This window comes from Notolepis coatsorum, assembly GCF_963971535.1.
Source record: "Notolepis coatsorum genome assembly, chromosome: 16".
Lineage (NCBI taxonomy): Eukaryota > Metazoa > Chordata > Actinopteri > Aulopiformes > Paralepididae > Notolepis > Notolepis coatsorum.
In genome coordinates, this window is record NC_140180.1 from 45371909 (window position 1) to 45393261 (window position 21353).

Here is a 21353-nt window from a genome sequence, read left to right on the forward strand (position 1 = left end):
TGGATACTTGACTTGTGTTTTGTATGATATTATTCTATGTATTTATTCTGCATTTGTTTGATGTTGTAGCGTGGCGTCTATAACTTTAATGCATGTTTTAAATCCTACTGTCTTTGTCAGGCCTCTCTTGCAAAAGAGATTATTTTTTTATTATCTTTCAGCATTTTTACAGCTTTTTCCTGGTCACGCAGGGCCGATAGAGGAGGGGGAGAACGGGAGGAGAAGAAGGGAAGACATGCGGCAAATGGTCACCGGGTGTGGGAAGCGAACCCGGGACGACCGCTCCGCGACTCAGCGCACTATATGGTGTGCTACTGGAGCGCCCCTGCCAAAGAGATTCTTAATCAATGAGATTCACCTTTTTATTTAATTTTTTTTTTATAAAAGTTAAATACATTTATTTCTTTTTAAATAAAGACATTTCAAGAATTTCAAGGTTACTAATCGAATGACAAATGAATCTAAAAACGGCTGCATAATGGAACTGAAGCCACTGATAGCAAAAGCAATGATCTTGAGTTAATAATTTGTGCTGCCAAACAAATGACAGAGCTTTGTATTTGACATCCCATGTCACATCGAACGGCCCAATCACATCTGAGCTCTCTCACTGCTCTAACCGCATCGAACGGCCCAATCACATCTGAGCTCTCTCACTGCTCTAACCGCATCGAATGGCCCAATCACATCTGAGCTCTCTCACTGCTCTAACCGCATCGAATGGCCCAATCACATCTGAGCTCTCTCACTGCTCTAACCGCATCTAACTGCCCAATCACATCTGAGCTCTCTCACTGCTCTAACCGCATCGAACGGCCCAATCACATCTGAGCTCTCTCACTGCTCTAACCGCATCGAATGGCCCAATCACATCTGAGCTCTCTCACTGCTCTAACCGCATCGAATGGCCCAATCACATCTGAGCTCTCTCACTGCTCTAACCGCATCTAACGGCCCAATCACATCTGAGCTCTCTCACTGCTCTAACCGCATCTAACTGCCCAATCACATCTGAGCTCTCTCACTGCTCTAACCGCATCTAACGGCCCAATCACATCTGAGCTCTCTCACTGCTCTAACCGCATCGAGCGGCCCGAGCACATCTGAGCTCTCTCACTGCTCTAACCGCATCTAACTGCCCAATTACATCTGAGCTCTCTCACTGCTCTAACCGCATCTAACGGCCCAATCACATCTGAGCTCTCTCACTGCTCTAACCGCATCGAACGGCCCGAGCACATCTGAGCTCTCTCACTGCTCTAACCGCATCGAACGGCCCGAGCACATCTGAGCTCTCTCACTGCTCTAACCGCATCGAACGGCCCGAGCACATCTGAGCTCAGTTTTGTCATGAGCGCTCCTGTGGGACACAACCATCACCCCCCCTCCATCCCCTCCCTCCCTGACAAAAGGAGGTCATCCTTTAAAAAAAAGTCAGAGAGAAAAGGTCAGCCCCCACCCGTGTCCCTGGTGAGAGCTGGAATCCAATTCATTTTCAATGACCAGTTTTGTCCATTATTCTGGGAGACCCCAAAAAAATAAAAGCTTGATTCTGTAAATTAATATACTATACAGACCCCTCCTATACAGACCCCTCCTACACACACACACACACACACACACACACACACACACACACACACACACACACACACGCACACACACGACTTCTCCGAGCTGAGCGGTGTGTTACCGTGGAAACAGAGTGTCTTAAGGGGCTGTCCAGTCATATGGATATTGATCACCTCCCCGTGGTCTGGAGACGGCTGCCGCAGGTCCAAATATGCAACTAACGCGGCTCTAACTCGCTCTCTCTCTCTCCCAGCAGCGTTCCAGCTCAGCTGCAGAAGCCTCGTCCGTGGTGCCGTGGAGGGAGCGGCCGGTCTGCCTTCACAGAGACGCTACAGGAGGAATGTATCGCAGTCAGAACGTGGCGCTCGAGCGGTGACGTGAATCAGACCGATTCTTACTGAGGGCTGGAGCTATGAAGAGGCCGCGCTGGTCAATAGGCGTCCGGGGTGCCGTGGCCATAAACAGACCCTACACGAGCCTACCTGCAGGATGAGATGGAGGATGAGATGGAGGAGTAAGTGTTGCGAGTTCCTCGTAGAACCCTCCTCGCCGTCGTCCTCCATCCACCGGCTCGGAGAGGGGGCTCCCTTGGAGGTGCACCAGCCAAGCACGGAGCTCACTGTACTATAGCCAGCAGTGAGCTGACCAGGCTACTGTAAACACTGCCGCTGCATCTTTGGCTTCTTGAGTGGGGTTTCTAAGACAGCTCCCTGCTTTCGCTGGGTTTCGTTGGACCAGCTCTGCAAATAAACAGTTCAGGGATAGACGGAGAGGTGCAACAGGTCAGGTACGATAGGTCGGCACCCTCCGAGGAAACTTCTTGATAATCAGGGCCGTCTACCTTTTAACACGGTTCGGCCAAACTTCTGAAAGTAGGCTTTCCACATCTCGGATGAATGGCCATGATACAAGCTGCTGTAATTCTGTCATATTCCATTTACTGAGCACAATGTGATCACTGCTGCTGAAGGAGAACTAGTCCACCGCCCCCCCCCACACACACACACAAGCCTAGACGTAAAGAAACCACTCTTCATGTAGAAATAACGAAGCACAAAAGAACAGTTTGACAAAGAGGGGAGGAAAAGCAATCGATACAAAACGTCTCTGTGTAAAATGCCTCAAAGAGTGCGGCTTGTCTGAGTGCATGGGCACAGCAGAGGCCAGGTCACAGTACTTTGTCCTCATTCCCTTTAAGCTACACAGTCCCCTTAATCCAACAGAAGCCCTCCAAAAGCAATGAAACGCCATTGAAGGTGGCAATTCAACATTCGCAAAACCAATAAGAGTTTTTTTTTCTTCAAAAAAAAAAGAAGCCCCTCAAAAATGAGGAACGGCTCCGTACAAAGGAAGTAGGACCCACTTTGTGAGAAATTACCGAAGCAAATCTGCAATTGTTGCACGGATTGATGGAGAAATATGGGCGACCTGTGGCCAGTGTTTATTTATAAATAGCATCCAGGCCGGTTTTGCAAAAGCTAGTAGGAGGGAAAGTGAAGTGACAGCGACAGGGAAAACAAGAGCACACATTTGTGAGACACAGGTAACACGCCTTCATGTTGGGGAACATAGACAGTGAGACACAAGTAACACGCCTTCATGTTGGGGAACATAGACAGTGAGACACAAGTAACACGCCTTCATGTTGGGGAACATAGACAGTGAGACACAGGTAAGACGCCTTCATGTTGGGGAACATAGACAGTGGGACACAGGTAACACGCCTTCATGTTGGGGAACATAGACAGTGAGACACAAGTAACACGCCTTCATGTTGGGGAACATAGACAGTGGGACACAGGTAACACGCCTTCATGTTGGGGAACATAGACAGTGAGACACAGGTAAGACACCTTCATGTTGGGGAACATAGACAGTGAGACACAAGTAACACGCCTTCATGTTGGGGAACATAGACAGTGAGACACAGGTAACATCCTTCATGTTGGGGAGACAGTGAGACACAGGTAACATCCTTCATGTTGGGGAACATAGACAGTGAGACACAAGTAACACGCCTTCATGTTGGGGAACATAGACAGTGAGACACAGGTAACATCCTTCATGTTGGGGAGACAGTGAGACACAGGTAACATCCTTCATGTTGGGGAACATAGACAGTGAGACACAAGTAACACGCCTTCATGTTGGGGAACATAGACAGGGCTGTTGACAAACACAGCAAACACATAGTGATGAATACCGCGCCGCTACATTTCACCAGCACAATATGTCTGCAAGGGGCAAGAAAAATGCACTTAATTTATTTTCCACTGCTCAATAAGCTTGTGTGTGTGTGTGTGTGTGTGTGTGTGTGTGTGTGTGTGTGTGTGTGTGTGTGTGTGTGTGTGTGTGTGTGTGTGTGTGTGTGTGTCTGTGTGTGTGTGTGTGTGTGTTCCCAAAGCATTATTAAATTATATATTCTCACTGTGTGCGCCATCTCACAGAAAGAATAAACACATTGAAAGCCATTTAGATGCAAAATGTTCCAATAAAGAGATTAGATTGCAGATTTTGATTATTTGTGTAGAAAACCATTGCTCATCGCTGATATTACAATATTCAAATTCGAATAAGTGTTAGACTGTAATCCATTTCCAAAAGAGAAACAACAGACAACCACAAAAAGGCCTTCCCCGTTCATTGCATAATTCCAAAAATCCCATCATTTGAAATGTATACATGCAGGGACTGTGTCTCCAAATATGTAGGCTTTCCAAATTACAGCCCATTAGCAATATCAAGGCTGAGAATAAAGTCCCAAAGCCGATGAAATGACCTTACTTTGCATAGTCAACTACATATTTTCAAAGAGGGGCGAGAGAAGAGAGAGAGAGAGAGAGAGAGAGAGAGAGAGAGAGAGAGAGAGAGAGAGAGAGAGAGAGAGAGAGAGAGAGAGAGAGAGAGAGAGAGAGAGAGAGAGAGAGAGAAAGAGGAGGAGGGGGAGGGAAGAGAGAGAGAGAGGGGGGGGGGGGGGGGGGGGGGAGATAGATGCATGAGAAGAACAAGACTCAGAAGCCAAGTAAATATAATATAATGGGCCACTTACCGGAACTTTGCTCCCAGTTATCTGCATGCAGCGGCCGGCCGGCGGAAGGGAAGTTAATGTGCAAAAAGACACAAACAGCACAATCATTAGTCGGCCAGAGGATTCTTCTCTACACTATACAGGTAGAGCCATTAGACTCTTAGCTAACACACACTAATGCTATCAACACTTCTGAAGCACAACCAGAGTAACTGAGCTAACGGTCGAGGGCACGTAATGGTGTCTGGCAGCCGCAGGGGCCGATGAATTGCTGTTAATTTGTGTATATTCTCTGATTCAATTCCTCCTCTATAGAGAATGAATTCATGTTGTTGGATTCCTCCCTGTTTTGCTGGTAAGGATATTGACTAATTTGCATAACAACAATAACACCACCAGAAAATGACACATCACCTCCAGGGGGGGGAACAATGTAATCTCATATCTACTGTAAATAATGAGAAAACATTCCCGTGCATGAGAGACGCGTTCAGTGATCAAGCAGCTAGCATCAGCGCTCCCTGCGGCGGGGCTTGGTTTGGTATAGATCCATCCCTTTAATAGAAACAAAGACCAGAAATCAATCGGCTGCCATAAGTGCTGGACTTTCTGGTGTCAGATGCGTTTGGTCGGAGCTTCCTTGAAGCCCGTGAAGTCACCCTGGGTTTAACCTTGTTCTCTGTCAATACTGGTCGCTGTTTTTCTCTTCTTTTCCCCCCGATGGCATCTGTGGCACTTGTCTCGTGGTGGGAGGCCGTCTGTCAGCCCAGTAAGTGTATTCTAACCTGCAGCTGGGCATCACTCTCTCCGTCTCTCCTTCCTCCACCCTCACTCCATCCCTTTCTCTCCACCCTCTTGACTAATCTTCACCTCTTTCAACCTCTCTCCTTCCACCTATCTCTATCTCTCTCTTGACTAGTCTTCACCTCCTTCAACCTCTCTCCTTCCACCCATCTCTCTCTCTCTCTCTCTCTGCCCTCTCTCTCCGCCCTCTCTCTTTCTCTCTCTCTCTCTTGACTAGTCTTAACCTTTTTCAACCTCTCTCCATCCACAATCTCTCTCTCTCTTGACTATTCTTTACCTCTTTCAACCTCTCATTCCCCTCCATGTTATTCTCCCTCTCTAACTCTCCCACACTGTGGCCATTTGACGCTTGGCTCCCCCACCTCCCTCCCTCCCTCCCTCCCTCCCTCCCTCCCTCCCTTTCTCTCAACAGTTTATGACAGCCATAAAGTCGGTTTTAACTGCGTCGCTGCTTGATCACGCACGCACACACACACACACATACACACACTACTTTTAAAGCATAAATCCACATTTTGCCCTGTCCTTGGATGAATGTAGCATGTCATTGTCTACCTCTGGGGGATATTACACACCGTCTGCAATGCCCCAGACCACCTTCACACGAGGCGAGTGACAAGCGGGATGGTATTTCTCTCCCCTTGTCGCTACGACTACAAGGTGGAAATACGTTTCCTTTTGATTCTTGTTTCTTGCGTGCGGCTTGACCTAAAGAACAGACGCCATCTTGAGACAGCGAGCCACAGAGGAGCGTTACGCCGTAACACCTTGTTCTCGAGAACTGTGGCAAAACTCCCGTCAGTGTTCAGATGGAAAGCGGGCCCCAGGTAATCATCTGAGAAGCGCTACGATATCGCCTGGTGTCATATGTTAATGAGCATTGCTGTTTGCTACACTATGAAAAGAGACACCGGTGTAAATAAACGAACTGAGAGCATGTCGTCTTATCGCTGCTGAAGTGTCCCTTTCTTCAACCAATCTAGTAATTCTTAGTGTTGGCTCATGGGATGGAAATGCATTGGTCTTGGAAAAGGAAAGGGCCTTGATTACCTGAGGGTCTAGAAGGGCTCGGTTCAGACCGCACACAGTGGCAGGTCTCTTTCGCAGATTTCGAAACGCGTGTTTGAGACTTGAGTGTGTTCAATATGCACCAGGAGAATTTTGGGGCGTGCCAAGAGTTTATAAAATGTCTTGGCCGCTTTGTTCCTCCCGCCGCTATGTTGGAAAGCCTCGTCGTGGACTGGTCCCATATCCCCGGTCCCTTTAGTCGTTCTTTATCTGGAATTTTGCCACATTGCGGCGCGAGCCTAAGGCAAAAGCCATCAATTTGAACACAAATCTACCTTAGGCCTATTTGTCTCCTTGCTGATCACTCTCTTGTACTCTCTTGCATTTGGAATATATATTTATAGACGTGATTTAAATAAGCGACATCCCCACAAAGACAGACAGATGCAGCTGTTTGACCACCTAATTGTTCGGTATGTTCATCTAATATGTTAATTTGGGCATGAAAATAACATGTTATGTTACTTGTTGTATAAAAATAAGCTTTCCAGAACTGTATCCAAAGGTTTCCAACAGAGTTTTTTTGTTAAAGGAACACGCCAATATTATGGGAAATGCACGTACCATATTATCCAGAGTCAGACAAGAAGATAGATACCAAGTTCCTCTCTGTGCGTTCTTCAGTAGAAAGCTATCTGGCTGCAAGCTAGCCTAGCTTAGCGCAAATTAATGGAAGCAGATACAGACCACTAGCCTAGCTTAAAACTCTGGGAGAGGTGTCTTTGGGCAACAGCTAAACTAGCTGGTCCACATCCACTTCCATTCATTTCTGCTAAGCTACAGTAGGCTAGCTTGCAGCCGGATAGCTTTCTACTAGGGCTGGGCGATATAACGATAACAATAAATATCGCGATATATTTTAATAATCGATATCGAATATCGAAATTAAAAAAAAATCGAAAAAATAGTTTTTTTTTTTTTTTTTTTTTTTTTTTATACCTGCAACAGGGCAGTTTTAAAACCAGAGACAGTGGACAGACTTGTCTTTCTTGCCTGCAACTTAAAGTAATGGCTTTGCTTGTCCAAATGACAATACTGACCTAATTCAGATTTCTTTTTCTCTTGTCCATTTATTTTGTTTGCTTTCTAATTTAAAATACATTTTGAAACCGTCTGTACACAGTAGGCTATGTGTGCTAGCAGAACTAGACTCCAGTCACAAGTCGCAGTGCACATGTGCGGTGGTTTGTCCACCAAAAAAGCGCCAAAAGATCGAAAATAAACTAGCAGAGCCAGAACTGTTCAACTCCTCTGGAGCCACAGCCAGCAGAGAAGCCGGTTTACTTTAGCTTTTAAACCAGCTGCAGCCTGAGAACTGGAGTGTGAGGGGATGTAACACTAAAGATGGCGGCAATGACAAAGAATTGCTGCAAAATAAACATACATCTGTTGTAAAAAAAAAAAAAAAAAAAAAAATATATATATATTTTTATACTTATAACAATTCGATAATTATCGATATCAAAAAATAAAATAAAATTATCATATCGTTATTGCGATATGATTTTTTTCCATATCGCCCAGCCCTACTTTCTACTGAACGTACAGTGAGGAAATTGGTATCTATCTTATTGTCTGACTCTCTAGAAGACGGCAAGCACATTATTCCATAATCATGGTGTGTTCCTTTAACACATTCGGTGCCAGGCCCGAGATAAGTCGGGTTAACTCGCCATCGCTTGAGCGCCAAACCCGAGAAAAGTCGGGTTTTAATCATTATTTCTTTTATTCGCTATATCCATTCATAATTCATCCATCCAGCCTGATGTTATCATTGGGAATGGCTCTGACGCCATAACGGCCGTAACGGCCGGTATTGCACATCAATGGAAAGCCTCTGGCTTGGGCTGTACGCTGATCTAAGAAGTCCGGTCCAGGTTTTCCTTCTCAGCCATGAGTAACGTTTATAACACATGGATTGGGGACACTCGAGTTCACTCGGTTCATGTGTTTTGGTGGATAACGTTGGACACACGACCGCAATCAATATTTGGAATGGCGATCAGATAATTGGATTATTCTTTTTGCCGTACATCATAGACGAGGTAAGGACTACGTCACGGTGACCAAGTGCGTCCACATTTTTATAGGATTCTATCTAGGCATGTCCGATATTATCGGCCGACCGATATTATCGGCCGATATCGGCAGACCGATATTATCGGCCGATATCGGCAGTAAAATGTGATATCGGAAAATATCGGTATCGGTAAAAAAAAACAAAAAAACAATAACAATATTTGTTATATAAATATCCAGTGAAATTATTATTTACCTAAAATTATTCAGTTTTTTGGGGGGGGGGGGAACCCTGCATATATCGGTATCGGTTGATATCGGTTGATATCGGTATCGGAAATTAAGAGTTGGACAATATCGGAATATCGGTATCGGTAAAAAAGCCAATATCGAGCATCCCTAATTCTATCACATTTTCATAACAATAGCGAATATTACGTACCCTGCGCCGTTTTCATTGGGGTTTCTTACAAATTAACGATGTTTTATTTGTCCTTTATATGCGGATAACATTCAAATCTTAAATTGTACCATTATGTTTCCCTTTAGACAACAAACGTAATGCTAATGATGCACTTTTGTTAAGATAATTAGTTTACCATTCGCGGTCACTGTACTGAGGTCCCGTTAATAGTTTAACGCTGTTCAGATCGCGTCAAAGAATAGACACATCCCAGTGACCTGTGCTAACGCTCATGGGAAATGTATTCATGTAGTTTTCAACATTTTCACCTTTTAATTTTAAACCAATGCTGCCATCTACTGACAACAGAAAGTGTTGTCTAATCGTCACCTTGAGAGCCACTTCCGTATACAGCATCGCCCGAAACCCATTCTAGAGATTCCCACTTCTTACTGGGAATGGAGCGTGGTCGTATTTAGTCCCAGACAATAAGAGTGGCTGCGATTGGTCTACATTCCGTTATATGTTATCAATCTTGCGTTGATCCGATGATTTTTTCCCCGCGATCGCAGCGTGTGTCTGTAAGTTGTAATGAGTCTGACCTCCTGCACGTGGCGGAAGTTGTGTGAGTGCACAGTTTCCGGGGAGCCCATTTCTCTTTTCTCCCTTTTTCAGTGATATATTGCCAATTTCATCAACTAGTGGTCAAAACTTCCATATGATGCCTTTAATCTATTGTAACTAAAAAAAGAATCCTTGTATTTCATGAAGGTAAAACATTTTTATAGTTTCAATACTGAATTCTACACTACAATTAACACTATGATCGCCGCGGACGAGTTAAGACGTCATTCCGAGCCATGCTCATTCTGCCGAAGACGCCGTAACTCGTCTTTGATTTAAATATTTCAAAAATCTGTCATCGAAATCATATTTCCTTTCCGGAGCCCTGAGACACACTGGTGATCTCCTCTCAACTCTCTAGCGGTTCAAGAGCGCCATCTGGTGGCCGATCGGCAGATCGCCAACCGGATATTAACCTTTGAACCGGTAGTACTCATCCATATGTGGTCCGGCCACTCGCTATAGCTCCCGCGACTCCATCTTGAAACACTGGATAATAGATCGCTCGCCCTAACTCAATAAACAACGTTATTTGGACGTATATACTATTATACAACCTGGAAATGGATCGGGCATTTCTACATCCCATAATAGAAAAAAATCTGTTCCACGCTCATCTGCCAGCGGCGCGAGGAAGCCACGGTAAGATTCAGCGTTATTCTCTAACGTTTTCTATACTAACTGATCTGATGAACATATGACCCACTCTGGATGAATCATCTAACGCTGCCCACGGAATTATAAACTATCCCCCGCCCATCCGGTCAACATCAGATGATGCGTAGAAACTTCTAGAAGTACGTGCAGTTGAAATTTTTTATCTCGCACAGATTCCTACCAAACTGTATTTGATCATCAATATAATGCATTTGGGGCTATAAATCACGTTCTGAAGAAAGCTGCAGAAAACGATAAAAACATACTTATACTTTAGACCAGACCTGGGCATTGTACGGCCCGCGGGCCGGATCCGGCCCGCGGGATGATTCTGACCGGCCCGCGAAAGATTACATGATAATAAAAAAAAATAAAAAAAAAATAAAAAAAAATATTTTTTTTAATATTTTTTTTTTTTTACTTTTTTTTTCGTGTCAACGTTCACACGCACAGTATACGCTTAGGAGACATGCTCAGAAGATGTTGGTTCTCTTTGGATCCACCTACATATGTGAACAGACATTCTCAGTCATGACATTTACCAAGTCCAGGTACAGATCCTCTCTCACTGATGAACATCTGGCAGCTGTGCTTCGCATCTCCACCTCAGACATGCAACCTGACTTTGATGGACTTGTTAAAGCTCAACAGAGACTGGATTTCTCACACTGAATGAAAAAAAAAGAACTGAAGAACACTAAAATGTGGAAATATAACAAGTGAAATGGGACACTTGATATTTATTTTTCTTTTTTTTTTGCACAGTTCTGAAAACATTAAATGTTTAATATAGGCATGTAAAGTAAAAAAAGGCTACAAAACTGGGACACTTTTCTTTACACAGTTCAGTGACATGTCTTGTTTATTTTTGCTATAAGATGATGTGATGTCTTTAGAAAGCTAAGAAAATCCTTGTTTCAATAGTATATGAAACTCAAATGCCCTTTGTTATTAATGTTTCACATTTTGTTTATCATTTTGGAAATAAATTCTATTTGAATAAATTATATTTTTGAAAGCTAACCTCACCTTTTAATTGCCAAATAATAACATACACTCTTACCAGGGGTCAAAACAATGCCATTTACTGCTTTTTATATAGAAATAAAATGTATATTATGCATAATTGAGTTTGGAATTTTGGCCCGGCCCCCCAACATATTTTCAGTTGCTCATTCGGCCCCCCGGGAAAAATAATTGCCCACCCCTGCTTTAGACCATATTTTAGTATGAATATGTGAATGAAAAAGTTTAACGTTGCTACACCCTGAACAATACATATAGGACATTGAATGGGCCATAATAATGGCAGTTTAGCAATAGAATTTAAAAGGTTATAGCCCTGCAAAGAAGGGGAACTTCTCCATAGACAAATAGAGCTGGCGAGGGATGGTAAATTATGAATTTAACCCATGGCGATTAAAGTGTTAATCACATACTACTGTGGGTTTAAAAAAAAGTTATTTCCTGGACTTGTTCACTGTATGTAGCCTACTTGTCGCATATTATATTAAGATGGCAACTTGCCCAATCCATTATCCACTTAGATTTCAAAAGTCCTATTTCAAGTAGCATTCCAGAATACCTGCAGGTGGAGTCCTCAGTGGCAAGATGGCTCTTTTAAAATGATAAATCAGACTAGCCAAAGCAAAGTGCAGAATATTAAATGAGGGTGATTATTATTTCTGAGTTATGGATCTTGCACACTTTGCACAAGTATCCACCAGCTCCACATTTCTATTTTGTAATATCTAACATGTTACACCGAAAACCTAAATCAATTTGGTGTGTATTTGCATTTAGCAGCTAACGAATATCATAGAGGAATCGGATATTTGCCTTCATGAAACAAATAAATACGCAATTTATTCCATGGTTCCAAGTGCACAAGGCTCCTGGACTTTTTAATGTCTTAATTCGCTTATCTCTCTATTTTCTTGACTACGCTCTCATTTACATATACATAGATTTACACTCCAAGTGTGCATCCTGCTGGAGGCTGCTTTTTCCCCCGCATCTCCAAGGTTGAAACACGGGGGCGAGAGAAGGGGGGGGGGGGGGGGGGGGTGCTAAAGGAACCGAGCATCAGGACCGCACGGCAGCAGTGTGTTAAGTGTGTTAAGTATGTTAAGTCTGAATCCCAGCCCAGAGAGAACAGGTGGCACGCGGTGGACATGAGCCAGTGTCGCAGAAACAACACGGCCACCGTCTGAATGGTGCGGCGGATGGTCCGCCCATCAGAGACCCCGCTGTGGCGCTCCTCCCCTGCCGCCCGAGCCGCTGCGCAGCTTTGATTTGAACACGAGGCCGTCTTCTGTGACGACGGACTGAGCAGAGATAATGTTTTCTCAGCGTGCTCAGAGGTGGAAGGGACCGCACTGGCGGAAGGCATGCTTTGTCACGTTCAATGATGTCGCTGCTCATTCAGGGGGAAGAGAAAGATAGAAAGAGCGATCGAGAGAGAGAGAGAGAAGCTGCTGTTTGCAAAGTTGACAGTCAAGGACGTATACACACGTACTACATGCACACACACACACATACACGCACACACACACACACGCACACACGCACTCCAAAAGCAGAGCTAGATTCCATTGAAACACATACAGCTTATATTCAGGGTCGATGCAGAATTCTCCCTTGAAAAGGCATTCTATGTTGTGTCTTGGGAGGAGGGGGGGGGGGGTAATTTGCACACCCTCCTGCTGAGGCAGGCTGGTTGTCCTGGTTCTCCCTGGTTGGGAGCTATCTCAATCTTGCTTTGTGACAGACTACTAGAGAGGTGGCAATCCACCAGGGAAACTCCGCTTCTCTCCAAAGATATATTTGACAAGAGTAAACAAACTAATAATCCGCCTACTCTCCCATTAGCTGTTGTTTCAAGCCAAATAGCTTTACGGAAACAGTCTACACAGTATATCAACACGCTAATGCTCTCACGGAATGAGCAAGCGCGGGGAGAGAGGTGATTGGGGGGGGGGGGGGGGGGGGGGATTGAAGCGAGATCCTCTAAATTTATTGAAATGCGAGGTTTTCAGGCTAGACCTCGTTTGGGGAGAGAAAAAGAGAGAGAGAGAGTGAGAGAGTGAGAGAGAGAGTGAGAGAGAGAGAGAGAGAGAGAGAGAGAAGCATAAAAAAGTGGGGCTGTCAAACAGTAATGCGATTAATTGCGTAATATTATTACTTTATTTTAAACACGTTAAGGTTTTCCAATTAAATTTTTATTTTAATTACGCATTCATATTGACAGCCCTATAAAAATAGATATCCTCAAAAGGATCAAAGGTTTTCCTATAGGTCTCTGTAAATAACCGTTAATGCTAGATTGAGGCATAATGACCTAGTCTAAAAAAAGACAGGAGTGAAGGAACATGTGAAGGAACATGTGAAGGAACATGTGATTGATTACATGAAGGAACATGTGAAGGAACGTGTGAATGATTACATGAAGGAACATGTGAAGGAACGTGTGAAGGAACACGTGAAGGAACATGTGAAGGAACATGTGAAGGAACACGTGAAGGAACACATGAAGAAACACTTGAGTGAATGATTGCAAGTGAGTCCATTCTCCTGCAAAGACAGAAAAAACCTGCTGGAGCGGCTTCACTTCCATGACATGTCTTTGAAAGAGAGGGATACCACAGGGATGTTAGAATACATAAAAGGTCAAGCCACTCAAAACAGAAAGGACATGCACCGCTCCCATACGCCGTCAATCCCTTCCCCGTTTAGTTCGCGGCCAATCCATCGATAAGCATGACATTGTTCATCGTTTGAGCAGTAGCCTAGACCCAGATGAATACAAAATGATGTAAATGATGGTGGTCTATGTAGGATTTGGCTGACCTTCGTTCAAGAAGTGGGCCGGAAGGCGCCCAAGTGGCGAACCATGTAACGTGCTGCGTCGCGAAACGGCCGACCCGGGTTCGATTCCCGGATCCGGCGTCATTTGCCAAATGTCTTCCCCCCCCCGCTGTCTCCCGTTCTTCCTCTCTCTCTCTCTCTCTCTCTCTCTCTCTCTCTCTCTCTCTCTCTACCGGACTGCCCGGTAGTACAAACAATAAAAACCTACCAAAAACACAATAAAAAAAATAAGTGGGCTGGAAAATCAATGTATTTCATTGAATGGTTAGAATAACCAGAGTTTCTGTTCCAGTGGCTGAGATGCAGCGCTCGCTCACTCTAAAACGTTCTTAAAGGCTCACAGACGTCCTGTAGGAAATGTTGAAATCCCTCCCCACGCATTAAAGAGATAAGAAACACCAAATCCCACTATGTGAGGCATCACGGAGGCCTGGAAAGCAGTTTAGAGATGTTTTTCACTCTAGCATATTAATCTAGCAAAATATCTTTCTCTCCAAGTGCAAAGAGGTAATCGAGAGGCTCATGTATGAGATACACCTGTAGCCGCTCCCTGTCAAACTCATCTGCGATGTGCCTCTAACCTGCATGCTGTGTAAGCCTGCCTGTTTTTTTGAGTAGGGTATATCTGCAGTGCCGCAGCCCAATACATAGGAGGGGCCTGTACTGTGCATTGGGGGCCTGTACTGCGCATGCGAGAAACAAAGTAACATATAATATAGGACACTAGAAACATAAAGTAACATACAGAACATAAAGTAACATACAGAAAATAGGACCTAATGTCCAAAATATTTTTGTCTTAAACTGAATATCAATTGGATTAGGAGTAACCAAATAAAGCATTCAATGCAACCAATTGTCTATAGACTCGAATTTTTTATCTTAAACTGAATATCAATTGGATTACCAGCCCTGACTGTTACTCTAAGCGCAGTAGTGCACCGCACAGTACAGGCCCCCAACGCACAGTACAGGCCCCCAACGCACAGTACAGGCCCCTCCTATGTATGGGGCTGCGGCACTGCAGTTTTATGCTATTGTTTTTTTTATTCTTTTTATTTTTTACACAAAGCGCTCGCGTGTGTTCCCTTTATTTGGTGGCAGCGCCGCGTGCGACACTTATCGCCCAGAAACACAGGCGCAGATGCCCGGCCACTCCGCTAAGCTCACGTTAAGCTGGTTTCGTGGCCCCACTCCCTACCCTGCCGTGGCAGCGTGTGTGGTGAGGGATGTACGAGTGCGGAGATCCATTCTCTGGCTGACATTCAGCCACCTCCCCTCCTTTGGCGCTACAGAAGGTGAGAGCGAGGGGTGCGCCTGACAGACCGACGCACTCCCTTTTTGTCTTCTGTCCTTTTCACGGCGCAGATTAGGTTATTCGTTTGAATAATATATCCGTGCTCTGCGACGCATAATGGGGGCGCTGCGGAGAATTCAATCAATCTCTGATAGTCATCATTATCAATAATGCGAGTTAATTATCATAACAATGAGAAAGGTAATAAATGATTATGTCAGACTGGGGGGGGGGGGGGGGGGGTGGTAGAAATCACTTTACTTCTTCTGCCTTGATGTGATTCTCACCTCACACAGCAGCCCCCCACCCCCCCTGACTTCATAAAAGGGGATTGGAGAATTCACCCTAAACCCTGTGGATTACCAGCACACTGGCTTCTCTGCTCTTGGTTGGTTTTCAGTAGGGATGCTCGATATTAGATTTTTTTACCGATACCGATATACCGATATTGTCCAACTCTTAATTTCCGATACCGATATCAACCGATACCGATATATGCAGGGTTTCCCCCCCCCCAAAAATGGAATAATTTAAGGTAATTAACATTACATATCTCTTGTTGTGGAATTAACACAACATTATGCATACTTTTGACAATAAATAAAATCAGAATTTGTTCTTACTTGCTTGCCTGGGTAAATAAAGGTTATAGAAATGAAAAAAAAAAAAAAAAAAAAAAAAAAACAGATATTTTCCGATATCACATTTTAATGCCGATATCGGCCGATAATATGGGACATCCCTAGTTTTCAGTGATGATGACAGTTGCTGCTTCTGAATTTATTTATTTATTGCTATGTACTACATACATAAAGTATGTACATCATACTGTATACTGTTGCAGCTTACTGTTTCAGACAGTACATGGAGTGCAATTTGTGCAACACACTACATACTGTACAGCCTACTTGGGAGGACCTGCACACCCAGGTGGAAGAGGCTGTTCGTAATAGCAGGAGGAAATAATGCACTCACAGCTGTTTTCCTGCTTGCTAGCTACGCAGTCAGGAGGAGAGAGAGAGAGAGAGAGAGAGAGAGAGAGAGAGAGAGAGAAGAGAGAGAGAGAGAGAGACCAAGTAGGAAGAGAAGAGGGAACCAGAAAGCAAGGAGATCAAGTTATTGATCACATTATTCTATAGTGTCATGATATTTCATCAGAGTCTGCCTGTCTGAAGGAGAGGGGCTTTGATTGATGATTGATTGAAAACGTTATTAACAGATTGCAGACTGGGTACAGTACAGTACGGCTCAATACATACAATTGTTAAGGGGGTGCAGACCAGAGAAAGACTTTCGTCTTGTTTACATCAGGGTCCCCATTTTGTGGCTGTGGTCGGACTCTCTCACTTACAGATTTGGACGTGGCTGAGATGTACTGGACCACCATTTCACGCTTGGTGCTCAGGTCCTTCCTACGTAGAGGGCTCTGCGTTCCTCGTTCAGGTTCATGTCCTCCTGTAGACACACACACACACACACACACACACACACACACACACACACACAACAAGTTATTGAAGAGAGAGGGGGTTTTAATGGTAGATGTTGGTTATTACTAGCCATAAGAAGTAATTCAGTTTTTTAATATCGGTAGGCCGATAATATCGACATCCCTATCCAAATATTTATTTTCTGTGCACTTGAGTTGACTGCAGCCCACTCGCTGCGATTCTATCCAACGGGCTACAGCACAGCAGTCAAAACTGTCCTCAAAAGCAGAGCATTCATATGTGCTTTTCTTTAGTTTCTTTGACCGAGCGCCAGAAAAAAACACAACTCACTCGCTCCCTTGGAATTGATCGGGATCACAGATGATAGAAGAAAATAAGGTCTAGGTTGAAAATGCTCCTTCAACATGTTCAGTGTAGATATGAGAACATCCAAGTGTTCCAATCGTTAGAAAACAAATATATATATGAATATTTCCCCCTGATTCAATCACACGACTGAACACAGATGACCTATTTACTTTCAGTTACGAGCCCCTTGTGATTCTCTTGTGATCCGGTCCCACAGTTTATATCTGGATACATCGTGCTTCACAATCTGTCTCTCTAATTCTCTAACATACAACCCCACAAGTAGCAATGATATTAGTCCTGAACATAAAGGCATTACGGTCTGGAGGGAGAGACAGAGAGACAGAGAGAGAGAGAGAGAGAGAGAGAGAGAGAGAGAGAGAGAGAGAGAGGAGAGAGAGAGAGAGAGAGAGAGAGAGAGAGACACAAACACACTCCTCTACATTGAAGCCATGTAATCATGTCATGACAGGGTAGATAGGCAGTACGTGCACCTTATTGGGAGTATAGCGCTTCATGGCTACATTACTCTGCATCACAAAAGAAGCCTTTCACAGTGGGAGTCGAGGGGACAGAGTGAAGGCCAGACAGAGCACTAAAAGCTCGGGGAATGACATGATGATTAGAATTGAAGGGAGGGGGGGGGGTTGTTTATCAGGAGCACTTTCACATGAAGAATAAAAAGAGAGGAGAAAAAACCATCATGATCAGTTTTATGACAGGGAGGCTAATATACTACTGTGTGGAGTCATGCTGCCCTCTGCTGGGCACCGGTGAGAACGATTCTGTTGCTTTTGCTGATCTGATTTGGCTGTGGTTCCTCTGTGTGTGTGTGTGTGTGTGTGTGTGTGTGTGTGTGTGTGTGTGTGTGTGTGTGTGTGTGTGTGTAGGTGTAGTGTAGTGTGTGTGTGTGTGTGTGTGTGTGTGTGTGTGTGTGTGTGTGTGTGTGTTGTGTGTGTGTGCGTGTGTGTGTGTGCGCGCGCGTATGTGTAGTTGTGTGTGTGTGTGTGTGTAGTGGCCAGTGTAAAGCCGGGGATATCAAGCTGACAAAATAACCATATTATGCACCTCCATGGAGAAGGACGTTGTATATGGTGCACCTCCATGAGAAGGACGTGTTATATGGTGGTTTGAACTTCTTGCCTTGGACAAATCCAGTGGGCACCTTGACCCAAATTCCTCCCAACTACATTCTCCTCCCAGTAAATACCCTCGGAGATAGGAAGCCATTAACTTCCTTTTTCGGAACACGGGAGAGGAGGACAAAATGGAGTTGAAACTGTTACAATTGGCCCTTTTTTTTCAGACCAGGAAACCAGCAGGATTTTTAATTAATCTCTGAACCCTGCTAATTTGGCTTCTTGATTGGCATTCAATTAACGAGGCAAAGCATGGCAGAGAGAAGAAGGAAATGTGTAGTGGGTGGGGTGGGGGGCGGGGGGGCCTGCGGGACGCTCGTCAGGGGCCAAACTGGAGGAATGAGCCCTCTTCGAGCTGCCTCAAAATGATTTATGCTCTATTATTAATTATACCCCCGTAGCCTACATGGAATTGTAGCTGGGGTAATTGAAACATACCGCATGCCGGTATGAGTCCCCTGTCCGCGATGACAGTGGAGATATCTCAGAAGTGCAGTATGTTGGGAAGTGCAGTATGTTGGTAAGATCGCGTCTCGTGTTTTGTCATGTTTGCCAACCTCTGCCTGACTGTTGCTAATGCTAATCAGGCCGCGCTTACCTCTGGCATGCGCCCGAATCAGCATTCAGCGCTGCTGCTGTGGGAGACGACCTCAGAAAGCAGAGAGCCAGAGGAAATAGTGGTCCGAGATGGGCATAAATTACAAAGTGATGCTGAGCAATGTGCCTGTGAACGTGGAGCAATGGGCCTGTGAACGTGGATCAACCCCCGGTCCCGGACTGCCTGGGGCCTCTGGGCACCACAGCCCACAGGCTTCTATTTGCAGGGCAGTGTAATGAATGGCTACCATCATATCTGTCTGCCACTGAAATGGATATGGATACGAGCCAAGTGACGAGAAGAGTGGGTTTAGGTGGAGGAGAGAGAGAAGTACAAAAACAAAAGTGTTTTGTTTTGCCTCAACATATTGATTATTTTGTCCACCACCCCCAAGTTTGATTCATGGGGAGAGCGTGGGGGCACGCAGAGTGGTTCTCCTGTTGGCTGGTTTTAGTGTCCCAGAGCAGGGTATAACTGCTGAGGGATCACATAGGAGTGTAATACCGGGAGTGTTCATCCTGGCAATGAGGCATAGCAAAGGCGTGCAAAAAAAACTCAAACTAGCCTCATCCACACTGCAACATCTCTCTCTCTCTCTCTCTCTCTCTCTCTCTCTCTCTCTCTCTCTCTCTCTCCTCTCTCTCTCTCTCTCTCTCTCTCTCTCTCTCTCTCTCTCTCTCTCTCTCATGCATTCCCTTCACAGTGAGCAGCAGAACACTGGCACATGCTGTATTGGCAAGGAGAGTGAATATGGGATAAATCAGTACTCTGCCACAGCCCTCCTCCGCCGCAGTCAGCATGTCAAACACGCCAATATCATTTACTGTACTATTGAGCGAAAGTCATACGGTCAGGCAGATGTTGTCTAGAGGACAGGACGGAGAGAGGACGAGAGTGAGGACGAGACCATTTATCTGTCTGTCCCCGCTGGTCACTCTGGTCCCTGTAACCCCCCCCCCCCCCCCCCCCCAGCCCGCACTTTTCCACACAGTCATGGGTTTGAATGCTAATGAAAGGGAATGGGAGAGGGTGTTTTTGTATGTATGGAGATGGGGGTAGTACATACGATGGGAGGAAGGGGTGGGGGGTGGCTTGAATGTATCAACATACACTCAACAAGGAATCTCTGGGTGTCTGTCTGTGAGGCGCATATCTTGACAGGCACGCACTCGGAACAGGCAGGCACTCGGAACAGGCACGCACTCGGAACAGGCACGCACTCGGAACAGGCACGCACTCGGAACAGGCAGGCACTCGGAACAGGCACGCACTCGGAACAGGCAGGCACTCGGAACAGGCACGCACTCGGAACAGGCACGCACTCGGAACAGGCACGCACTCGGAACAGGCAGGCACTCGGAACAGGCACGCACTCGGAACAGGCACGCACTCGGAACAGGCACGCACTCGGAACAGGCACGCACTCGGAACAGGCAGGCACTCCAAACGGACACGCACTCGGAACAGGCAGACACTCGGAACAGGCAGGCACTCGGAACAGGCAGACACTCGGAACAGGCACGCACTCGGAACAGGCACGCACTCGGAACAGGCACGCACTCGGAACAGGCACGCACTCGGAACAGGCAGGCACTCGGAACAGGCAGGCACTCCAAACGGACACGCACTCGGAACAGGCACGCACTCGGAACAGGCACGCACTCGGAACAGGCACGCACTCGGAACAGGCAGACACTCGGAACAGGCACACACTCGGAACAGGCACGCACTCGGAACAGGCAGACACTCGGAACAGGCACACACTCGGAACAGGCACGCACTCGGAACAGGCACGCACTCGGAACAGGCACGCACTCGGAACAGGCAGACACTCGGAACAGGCAGACACTCGGAACAGGCACGCACTCGGAACAGGCACGCACTCGGAACAGGCAGACACTCGGAACAGGCACACACTCGGAACAGGCACACACTCGGAACAGGCACGCACTCGGAACAGGCACGCACTCGGAACAGGCACGCACTCGGAACAGGCAGACACTCGGAACAGGCAGACACTCGGAACAGGCAGACACTCGGAACAGGCAGACACTCGGAACAGGCACGCACTCGGAACAGGCACGCACTCGGAACAGGCAGACACTCGGAACAGGCACACACTCGGAACAGGCACACACTCGGAACAGGCAGACACTCGGAACAGGCACGCACTCGGAACAGGCAGACACTCGGAACAGGCACACACTCGGAACAGGCACACACTCGGAACAGGCAGACACTCGGAACAGGCACGCACTCGGAACAGGCAGACACTCGGAACAGGCACGCACTCGGAACAGGCACGCACTCGGAACAGGCACGCACTCGGAACAGGCAGACACTCGGAACAGGCAGACACTCGGAACAGGCACGCACTCGGAACAGGCAGACACTCGGAACAGGCAGACACTCGGAACAGGCACACACTCGGAACAGGCACGCACTCGGAACAGGCACGCACTCGGAACAGGCACGCAC

At 45.9% G+C, this 21353-nt stretch overlaps 1 protein-coding gene across 1 annotated transcript in view; it reads right to left on the minus strand.

Moving 5' to 3' along the window:
• The window catches only part of diaph2 (diaphanous-related formin 2), an 874190-nt gene that overhangs the window by 764610 nt on the left and 88227 nt on the right, over window positions 1-21353 (minus strand). Inside the window, exon 6 of the mRNA XM_084332019.1 lies at window positions 4622-4642. Coding sequence (XP_084188145.1) covers window positions 4622-4642 — 21 coding nt within the window. The remainder of the gene's footprint in view (window positions 1-4621; window positions 4643-21353) is intronic.